At 45.8% G+C, this 11,059-nt stretch overlaps 1 protein-coding gene across 1 annotated transcript; it reads right to left on the minus strand.

Annotated features, from left to right (window-relative positions):
- Positions 1 to 1,612: 1,612 nt before the first annotated feature.
- On the minus strand, positions 1,613 to 7,927 carry Cfp (complement factor properdin). The gene is made up of 9 exons (XM_021188723.2): positions 7,574 to 7,927; positions 7,335 to 7,485; positions 5,791 to 5,966; positions 4,829 to 4,999; positions 4,511 to 4,702; positions 4,117 to 4,290; positions 3,694 to 3,885; positions 3,440 to 3,551; positions 1,613 to 1,919 (listed from the first exon to the last, which is right to left on the minus strand). The coding sequence occupies exons 1-9, from the start codon at positions 7,635 to 7,637 to the stop codon at positions 1,754 to 1,756; spliced, it is 1,398 nt and encodes a 465-aa protein (XP_021044382.1). The 5' UTR covers positions 7,638 to 7,927; the 3' UTR covers positions 1,613 to 1,753.
- Between the last annotated feature and the right edge of the window lie 3,132 nt (positions 7,928 to 11,059).

Genomic DNA, 11,059 nt, shown 5'->3' on the forward strand with positions numbered 1-11,059 from the left:
CTTTTAAAGAAAGCTTCTCCCCTCTCCTTCTGGAGTATCTTAACTCTTCAAGGATAGAGGTAAAGCTCCACACCAACTTCTACAGCAGGAATAGGCATACAGAAGAGTCTAAGAATCACTTTCTTGTGTATTGGTGAACGACTTACTTAAATATGCACCCCTGACACAAGTTCATGCAGGATTGTGCCTATGACACATACTTACCAACTCTACCTTAGTGTGAGCGAACATACACACATCCCTTATGGTTTTGTTATAGTTATAACCTTTTATACTACATACATCCAATACACCCCTAATTCTTGCACATCTCTGGAAGTCTACATTACAGAAAGATGTGTACTTCACAATGCATACATATGCAGACAAGCTTCTATTTTCTTCCAAGCAAGTATCTCTTACATCCTGAGTAGCAACTAAAAACCCTCACTTTGACTCAAGTCTTCCCAAGATGACTAAATCCTCATTGACTTGACTCCATTTCTATCCATCGAGTGGATCATATTACATTTCTGATAAGACTCTGGGTCTCACAAATCTCCTACTGAAACATTCCCACACAGAAGGGTCCCTTTCACCCATGTGCAAAGTTGCAAACTCTGCTCCTAATACTTAACAACACTGCATCCAGTTCGGTTCTGTGCTAGTTTCTTCCTTTGTAAAATGGAGATAATATTGACCCTCCTGGGTTCATTGTGGATTAAATGAATCCACACTATGGAAAGACCTAAGGCACTGTTGGGATTCCAGTAAATTGCTTTCTAAGTGTTAGCTATTACCCCCATTATGATTCCTTCGTGATTCCATCATGAAGGAGTTCAGCATTCAGTGAATGGTAAAATGAATGAGCAAATTCTAAGAACACTGATGTCTGGGTTTGTTCCTTTTACTGTGGAGACACAGGCCTCTGATTCCTTCCTTGTGTCCTCATACTCAGCACTATTGTTAGTATACAGTAGGTGTTAAACATTGAACACATGTTTGAACAAAAGGAATGCCTACTTTGAGTCTGCTCACTGACTCTCAGATATTCTCACCTTCTACCAGTCTTCCCCCAGCCCAGATGCTCAGACTTATCTCTAGCATACAGTAGACATTAATGTGTTAAATGAACAAATACAAAAAGAAGGTGCATCTGGGTTTGATTTGGGGGTTCCTCTAGGCCAATATAACTCTAGCTTCTAAAGAGGCAGCATAGCCACCTCCTCAGGGCCCCTTTCCCCAGCTATTTGTTGTTGATAATTGTGGTGTTGGACTTAGGCTGTTTTCAGTGGGTGGATGCAGGTGCTTTCTCAGCTGGGTGCCAACTCTGTTAACATCCCACCCAATTCATCACTGTAGCAGATCTGACAGCTGAGAGGCTCTGCTAAGTGGGTGGGAACCTAGGAAATTTCATAAAGTAAGAGACAGCAACTAAATAGCACACAGGCCAATCAAAAATTTCCTGTTAAGGTGAGTAGCCAATGGCAAATCCCACTTTGTTGACCTCCCCTCTAGTCCCACTCCCTTACACTTGTTGCAAAGACAGGCTGGGGCTGGACATTTACGTTCAGGTTTTCTAAGCTACAAACACAATAGAACAGAATATGTCACAACGGGCCACTGCTATGTTGCTCTAGAAAATTCTATTGCCCCACTTCCAAGAATGGGGGCAGGTTCCCCCCTTCTTCATTACAGAATCTTAGAAAGAGTCTATAAAGGCTGGTTTATTGTGGTCTAGAAAGTCAGGGGGTCAGAATGGAAGCAAGGGATTTTAGGGTTTCTTCTCTTCTGGGTCTTTGCAGACAGGTACATGTAGACATGGCCGTTTCTCTTCCACCACCAGCCTCTGCCCCTGTAGCGCTTCACACAGTGGTCGTGGGGTCCCCCAGAAGGTAACATTCTTCTCACCCTGACCTTCAACCATTGAAACTGTAGGCCTGGGGTATTGGGGAAGCAATGGAGGAGAGAAGCTCAGGTGAGGCAAAAATGCATTGAAAAAACATTGTTTTTTGAGAGAGTCTAATCTCAAAATCAATGATACCCCTGCCTCAGTTTCCCAAATGTGGGAATTATAGGCAAGTCTCATATCATTTTTTTGTGGTATTAGAGATTAAACCTAGGACTTTGTACTTGCTAGGAAAATGCTCCACCATACCCCCAATAGCATAGCATTCTTTTTGTTTGTTTGTTTAGGTCCTACTGACCTATTCCCTCTCTTTTACCCAGGCTAACCTCGAACTCATTCTGTAGCCTAGGAATGTCTTGAACATGTGGTCCTTTTGGTTCCAGCCTTTCAAGCAGTTAGGATTATAGGTTTGCACCACTATACCTGAATTAACATCTCACTGTACATTTAACTCTGTGTCTAACTGTGATACTGGAATATTTCTGATAAAGAAATAGGAAAGATGATTCCCTGTGCCTCAGTTTCCCTCATCTATAAAATGGCAGTAAGAAGAATAATATTTACCACCAAACCCTTTCTCTTTTCTCATACTCACCTTAATTCCCTATCCTAAGCCATTATTTCTCCTCTCCCCTCGATTTCCCTCTTTCTTTTCTTTGTTCCTCCCCACTTTACCCAAATAGAACCTTATATCCAGGAAGGTTTTTGCCAGATAGATTTCTCCTAGTAGGCAAGCACTCTATTCATTTTTACCCAGCCTCTAACTATGTGGAAAACTTAGGAAATTAGAAACTGGTTTGTAACTTCAGAAACCAGTCTGACCCCCCCCCCACACACACACATTTGCAAAATCCTATCCCAGTGACAGGCCATTTAACAGCTGGGAAAAGGCCATTTAACCTTGATGTATGTGGTGTAAGAAGGGATGGGTAACTTATCCCTTTCTAACTCCTGGGCCACTGTGGTGTCCAGTAAACACTCAAGGTGGCTGGCCAATCAGCTCTGTCAAGAATATGCTCACAATCTGGATGTCAGTAATGCCTCTCCAGAAGGGCCTAATTTAGCTCTCTAGGCCCAGAGGGTAGTGATAGTCTCATTGCCACTTACCTGTCATTTTTAGATTGAATCCATCACAACTCACCTGGGTACTTTCCACCCATAGATCTGGGTTCTTTTCTAGTGACTGTTGCTAAAAAAAGGCCTTGGAGTACCTCAAGGTAGTGAAATGTGGAGTGGAGAAGTGGAGGCATGGATGACTGAGTAACTCAAAAGTATGCTAAGAGGTCAGTGAGAAGGCTGCATGAAGGACTGTGTGCATGGGAGTACAGCTATGTGACTGCATTAGAAACTGAGGCACACAGAGGCTGTGAAGTCTTCCCTAATTGCTCCTCTACTTCCTTTCTTTCTCTCCTCTTCTCTAAGCTAGGAGATAGCACTGGCAAGGCAGGCACCTTTGATCCAGGGGTGAAGCTCCAGTTCAATGTAACCAATTCCCTTCTCATCCTTCAGCATCATGACCCCCTCTTAGAAACACAATGTCCTTCAACTCACGAGTACTTGGGGAGCAAAGGTGTGCAGAGGCGCTGGCGGACACGGGTGGGGTTGGGTCCACATGGTGGTGTGCACAGACCCCAGGTACTCCACTGTGACCATGAACCTTTCACTGAAATAGGAGGGGGTAGTAGAGTGTCACATAGACAAAACTGGAGGTCTCAATGGAAAAAGGAGACTACAGGGGCATAGGGTACCCAGCATAGCTACAGCATGGTTGCCCACCATTACAGTGCTGCCTGTGGGTCACTCACAGACACAATTATGGATGTCATAGCAGTGTCGAATATCCTGGAGTTCTCCAGCACATGGCTGCCCATTAAATTTGCGGCCGCCACAGCTCCTTGAACGTGACTGCTGGCCTGGGATTTCATCACAGTTGATGGACGTCATTCTCACACGGCTGCAGTGACTCCATTTTCCCCAGGCCCCCCACTCCCCATTTACTGTAGAGACAAGGAGCAAGAGGGTTTGGAGCTGTAAAGGTCTCAGGGGAAGGAATGAAGAAGGCTTTGAGAGGGAGTGAGAGTGAGCAGATGTGGGGATGAAGGAGGAGAGGTGAACCAGGGTATGAAGGTAGGAACAAGGTTTTGTTAGCAAGAAGTGGGCAGCAGTGATGGGCATGGGGCTTGGGCAGGGGGCTTAGGCACGGGCATGGTGCCTTTTGACTTGCTAACCAGGGCAAGGTATGGCTGTGTTACAGATGTGGTTCCGAGTGGCATCACCAGCACAAAAGGGGCCCCCATGACGGGGTGCAGGGTGATCACATGTCCGTTGTTCTAGGGTCTGGCCCAGGCCACAAGTCACAGGGCAGGGGCTCAAAGGGCCCCATGGCCCCCATCCACCAGCCACTGTTGGAGTGGGAAAGAAAGTGAAAATAAAGGCCACCTTAATCATGCACTCTCCCCAGCTTCCCTCTCTATTACCTCTAGACATCTGAGGCAAACTGTCCTCAGATGATAGGCTTCTGGTCACATGGTACAAGAATTCCATTCCCTCAAATGGCACACCATCATCGCCAGAAATCCAAAGCCCCACTAGCTGCATGACAATGGCCTCATCCATGCATACCTGGGCAAGGTGGTAGGCCTCTGCAGGTCTTATGTTCATAGGCTGGCCCTGAGCAGGGTTTCCCAGGGGGTTGGTGTGAAGGTGCTGGTGCAGAACATGAGCGGCTTCTTGTCTCCTTAGGTTCTTGAGCACCGCCAAGGCAGGATCCTGAGCAGGGGCTCCAGGGGCCCCAGGGTGCCCAGGCCCCGTGTGCTGTGGTACAAATGGAAGGATGAGCTATAGTCAAGCAAGCAGAAAAATTTTTTCTCCCTGGCAGTTTCTTGCTGGAACCCAACATTCAGGATATCCCTTCCACGTCCTGTGACTACTCTTACTCACTGGGGCAGGTCTTCTGAGTGTCACAGGCCTGTGATTGCTGGGCCTCTCCTGGGCAGTGGCCCCCACACTTAGGAGCAGGATTATCACATATTCGTTGACGGATCTGGACTCCTTTGGAGCATGTGACAGAGCAAGGCCCCCAGGGTCCCCACTCAGACCAGCCACCTATCTCTGTGGGAGAAAAAGAGAAGGAAGTTGGGGGGGGGATGGCAACTTAGGATTCCTTTCTTTCCACAGGGTCCCCAATGAAAGAGCTAGAAAAAGGACCCAAGGAGCTGCAGGGGTTTGCAGCCCCCTAGGAGGAACAACAATATAAACTAACTAGTACCCCCAGAGCTCCCTGGGACTAAACCACTAACCAAAGAAAACATATGATGGGACTCGTGGCTCCAGCTACATATGTAGCAGAGGATGGCCTAGTTGGTCATCAATGGGAGGAGAGGCCCTTGGTCCTGTGAATGTTCTATGCCCCAGTATAGGGGAATGCCAGGGCCAGGAAGCAGGAGTGGGTAGGTTGGGGAGCAGGGGGAGGGGGAGGGGGAGAGGATAGGGGATTTTCAGAGGGAAAACTAGGAAAGGGGATAACATTTGAAATGTAAAGAAAATCTAATAAAAAACAAGGATCCCTTTTTTTCATGTGTCCCACATCATCTTAGCCTGTCCTACCTCTTGTCCCTATACCTGGCCTACCAGTACTGCTCATCTGGACTATAGCAGCAGCGTTCATACTCCAGATTTGCCCTTTCCCCTTCCCAAAGCAAGTCAAAGTAAATACTTCCCCTTCCAATAATCCAAATCATTCAGACTAAAGCCAATGTCTTCACTTTTGAACATTCTCCTTTAGCAATCCTAGCCTCGTCCATTCTCTTTAAAGCCATACCAAGGTCTGTCCTCAGGACCTCTGCACTGATTCTTCTAGTGCTGTGGGCTGGGTCCATGTCCACATTGCTGATCTTCCTTACCTGGACAGCATGACTGGTCCTCACAGGCCTGTAGCTGCCACTCAAAAGTTCCAGGAGCCACCTTCTCAGAGCACTGCCCACCCCTGCCCACACAGCGCCTGTGTCGCAGCTGGGACCCCTCAGAGCATGTAACTGAGCAGGGCCCCCATAAGGACCATGCTGACCATTGTGGAGACCTGTAGAGAGAAGCCGATGTTCTATCCTGGTATGAAGTGACAGGATAGATCACTGAGAGTCTACTTACCACTTAGGGATGGTGGGTGATTGAACAGGAATAAATGAATATACAGGAAATATATGATAAATTTCATTTCCCTCTGGAAACCCCCCAAAGTCATAGCCAGATGTACAATAAGCAAATTTACAGACTAAAAAAACCCAGAACTTCTGCCAGGAACTCAATAGGTCACTACCCTGTATAGTACCACGCAGAGAGGAAGTCCTTAGTAAACCGAAGGTCAGAGGTCCCTTCACAAACATCCGAGAGATACACTATGCTTCTGCACAGAACTGAGTTTGCATGATAATATGGGTATGCATGCCAGTGCTAAAGAGACATGAACTGTTAGCATGACTGGTGGCTCAGAGCTGCTTTCCAAGATCTTCAAGCCTATCATCTTTACAATGTTATCTGAAATACATAGTAAGCAGTCATAAAATATATCTACAGTATAGTAAGTCTTAACATATGTAAACTGGAAGTCATGATTAGGAGCTTTGAAGTGCCTTCAGAGACCAAATTGCCACAAAAGAGTTGCACAATGAATGTGTCATCACAATTAAAGATTTAGCAGTGTCCTCAGGATTTTCCTAAAGTCTTCCATTTCTATAATGGTTCTGTATATGATAAGCACTCAAATATGATCTGTTGTAAGTCAGGAGAATGGAGCTACCATCGAAAATATCCAAATTGCACCCCACCTGCAATGTTTACAGCAAGTCCTGTCTTTTAAAGCACTTTTAAATTAGGGTTAATTTTGTCTCTCCTAAGGGACATTTGGCAGTATCTGGATTCAGTTTTTTTTTTAACTCTTCTCTCATACAATACAGCCTAACTATAGTTTCCTTTCCCTTCATTTCTTTCAGCCCCCACCTCCCACAACCTCCTCTCTTCCACAGATCCATTCCTCTTCCCGTTCCCCTTCAGAAAAGTCGGGCCTTCCAAGGATATTAACCAAACATGTCATAAGAAGATGCAATAAGACTAGGCACAAATCCTTATATCAAGGTTGGATGAGGCAACCCAGGAGGAGGAAAAGGGTCCCAAGCACAGATGAAAGAGTCAGAGACACCCCCACGCGCACTAATCAGTGTAGAGTTGTTAAAAACATTTAGGGGTAGGTCAGATATGTTATAAACTACCAAACAATGCACAGCTAAGACTCATACCCTCAGCAAAGAGCTCCAAATGGCAACAGTGCCAAGATTTTGAAACCCTGAGCTATGGTCATAAGGAGGGCTTGTAGAGGAGGTGGCACTCTTAGAAGCTCCAGGGCAACAAGTACAGTTCTAGGTTACAGGGCTCAGCCCAGGTTCCTCCAAACCTGCATGCCTGACAGAGGCCACCATCATGCTCCTGGAAGGCATAGGCAGCGTTGAGACAGCAGTCTTCTACCCTGATGTCTCTCCCAAGTAGGCCTTTGCACCTGCCAGAGGACTCCTCATACTGGGTAAAGCAGAGCACAGGGTCTGAGCCTGTAAGATCAGGGGAGAGGAATGGGAAATCAGGAGTGTGGTTGGTTTGGGCATCCCTTGGAGGACATGTGGGCCCTCATCCACTTACCTGTGGCTGGCAGGATAACCAGTAGCAGCAGAAGCCATGGAGGGGCTTGCATTTCAACAGGCATTTTGAACACGGTTTCTGCACTCCTCACAGAGAGGAGGCCTTGGCTTTGTCTGGGGTGACCTGCTCCAGCAAGAGGAACCAAGGGCAGGAGGAACTGGGAGGGTGTGGCCTTTTTAACTCTCAAGTCTCCCTTGAGCACTCTGCCTCCTCTTTTCTCCCTTCTCCATTTCCTTGTTCCTGCTTTGTCACCCTTGATGCTGCTTTGTTAGTCAATCTTTGTCACCTAATACCCCACCGTACCCAGAAATCACTTAGTTTTTCACTCAATGCTTAAGAGACAAATTCTCACTGAAGGGCACTGGAGCCTGAAAACAAGAACCACCTAGGTCTGTGTACCTTGGCAAAGTCACTTTAAGTTCTCAGCTTTAGTTTTCCTTTTTTTTTTTTTTTTTTTTTGAGGCAAGGTTTTGCAACATAGCCATACCTGAAATTTGCTTTGAACACCAGGCTGGCCTTGAACAGGCAAGTAACACCATGGCTGGCTCATTTTCTCACCTGTAAAATGCATAATCTTGACTATAATGATCAATTTCATGGGGGTACTGGGGAAGGGTGAGGTGAGGCAAGCCCTTCTCAGTCTGTGAAGAAGGCATCAGGGCAGCTACTTTATCTACCATCTTGAAAACTTAGCCCTTTCCTAAAAGTGAGGTTCCTGTGGTCAGCATGTTTGTGTTTGTGTGTGAGGTCAATGCAAGGGAAGTGAAAAAGGGAAGTGTCATTGTGTGGGAAGTGATTCAGAAGAGGGGAGATTCAGGCAGACCCACTGCCCAAGTGGGGGGGGGCATCTGAAGAAACCTTTAGAGTCTACAGGGGCAGAGAAGAGAGAAACAGCTGGGCCATATTCTATGAGTACCTAGGGCAGGTAACATTCTCCTCTGAGCCTGTTTCCTTTTTTTGTAAAACGTGCCCACAAGCAGGGCCCTAGGAGGTACAGGCTTGTAATCTTATCTGCTTTGGAGGGTGAAAGGAGAAAGAAAGTTTAAGGCTTGCCGAGGTTACAGTGTGAGTTCTGGCTACCTTGGCTGATTTTGTGGGAGCCTGTCTGAAAAACAAAATTTAAAAAGGGGCAGGGTAGAGGTGAGAATGCTCAGTTAAGGTGCTTGCTGCAAAACCTGTTGACCTGAGTTTAATTCCTAGGGATCACATGGAGAAAGGAGAGAACTGACTTCCTCAAGTTGTCCTCTGACCTCCACATGTGCACTGTGGCACATATATGCAGAGCCCCACCCCAATTAAATAAATGTAATAAAAACTTTTAAAGGCTGGGGATGGCTGGAGGTATAGCTCAGTTAGTAGAGTGCTAGCATAGCATTGATAAAGCCCTTGGTTTGTTCCTTAACACCATATAAATTAGCAATTGGGAGGTATAAGCAAGAGGATCAGAAATTTAAGGCTATCCTTGGCTATACAGCAAGTTTGAATATAGAGTCCATGAGATCCTGTTGTAAAAACAAGCAAGTAAAGGAGTGGCTAAGGGTTTAGCTCAGTGGTATGCCATTTGCCTAGCATGTGAGCAGCTTTAGGTCTGTATGCAGTACAAATTTACAGCACTGGACATAGCTTAGATCTGTCACAGCCTGAGAATGAAAATACTTAGAATAGTGCCTGGCTGTGTTTACTAAATTGGTTTGTTCAACAATTATTGAGCACTTACTGAGCATCAGAAGTAGTTCTAAGCATTAAATGGAATAGAAAACAAGACAGGAAAAAAATCACTGTCTCTAAAGGACTTAAACACTCTACAGGGGGAGACTAGCAATAAAAATCTTTCAGAAAGGTCTTCTCCCGTGACCCTTCTTGGATGCTATTACTCTCTAGCCTTAGGACACACAAGAATCACCCACAGGGCTTCTTGATCCAGCTGCAGATTGCTGGATCCTACCTATTTCTCATTCAGCAGGTGTAGTGTGGGCCTCCAGTTTTTCACAGACATACATACTTCTCAGACACTATTTGGTTGTCAAGTGTCTCTCTCACAACTGCTGACCTTGAGCCTTGCTACTGCTGGTCCCATGTGAACAGTCCTTTTCTCCTCAGCTCCTCAGTCTCACCAGAACCTGTGCGGAAGCTGCGATTGTTGTTGTTTTTTTTTTTTTTTAAAGATTTACTTATTTTATTCATTTTATGTATATGGGTTCACTGTGGCTGTACATGGTTGTGAGCCATCAGGTGGTTGCCGGGAATGAAGGTTGTTTGCTCTGGTCGGCCCTGCTCGCTCCAGCCCTGTTCACTCTGGCCTAAAGATTTGTTGTTATATCTAAGTACACTGTAGCTGTCTTCAGATGCACCAGAAGAAGGCATCAGATCCCATTACAGATGGTTGTGAGTCACCATGTGGCTGCTGGGATTTGAATTCAGGACCTTCGGAAGAGTAGTCAGTGCTTTTAACCAGAGGCCATCTCTCCAGCCTAAAGCTGTGACTTGTTAACCAGCTGCTACCCACTAGTTGCGGGGTAACATTTCCAGTCTCTCTTCTATACACACGCACACACGCACATGCGCGCGCGCGCGCACACACACACACACACACACATGCACACACACACATACACACCAGCCTTTTAGACTTTAGCAGCCACAACCAATCCATTTCTCCATCTTTCCTATGGTTTCTATGAAATATTTTACAGTTTTATACCTATGTCTTATCAGTCACTTGGGCTTCATGATCATTTTCTTTCATATAATCAGTGTGAAAGAACTTCTTGTTCTTCCTCCTTCTTCTTCCTCTTCTTTTTTTGTTTTTTTTGAGACAAGGTTTCTCCGTGCAGCTCTGGCTGTCCTGGAACTTGCTCTACAGACCAGGCTGGCCCTGAACTCTTGAGTTCCACTTGCTTCTACTTCCCGAGTGCTGGGATTAAAGGCATGTGCCTCTACCACTTGGCTCACACAATCAACTTCTTAAACATATACTTCCATGACTTAATTTCACACACAAACCATTTCTCAAATGCTGAGGCCTGCCTGCTACTAAACAGCGTGACTTTTCATCTACAAATGGTTGGGACTGGAGAAATGGCCCAGTCAATAAAACATTTGCTTTGTACAATCCTGTGAATAAAGGAGTCAACATGGTAAAAGGTGACTGTTTGATCCCTACAATACAGGTAAAAATTCCAGGCATAGAAGTACATGCTTGTAATCCCAAGGTAGACCCAGGTAGACCCTTGAGACTTGGTGACCAGCAAGTGTATCCCAACTGGTAAGTTTAGGCAAAGATGAGACCCTGTCTCAAAGGAGGGGACAGTGTTCCAGTAGACAACACGCCACACATAAGACGACCATGCACACACATGTACAAAAATGTTTGCGGTCACACTTCTGGCCTGTCACACACAAATTTAAAATCTTTCGGTTTCTCTCATCACACTGGTTACCAATCAGAAGTCTGTATCAGTCTCTGACATATGCCATCATTTTGCC

Source organism: Mus pahari, chromosome X (assembly GCF_900095145.1).
Source record: "Mus pahari chromosome X, PAHARI_EIJ_v1.1, whole genome shotgun sequence".
Classification (NCBI taxonomy): Eukaryota; Metazoa; Chordata; class Mammalia; order Rodentia; family Muridae; genus Mus; species Mus pahari.

Excerpts from the sequence above, each read along its gene's own strand:
- Cfp (XM_021188723.2), bottom strand. The coding sequence starts at position 7,637 with ATGCCTGTTGAAATGCAAGCCCCTCCATGGCTTCTGCTGCTACTGGTT. Across the intron at positions 7,486-7,573 it reads GGTTATCCTGCCAGCCACAG|GCTCAGACCCTGTGCTCTGC; the intron begins GTAAGTGGATGA and ends CTGATCTTACAG. Across the intron at positions 1,920-3,439 it reads CCTTTGCTCCCCAAGTACTC|GCCTACAGTTTCAATGGTTG; the intron begins GTGAGTTGAAGG and ends CCAATACCCCAG.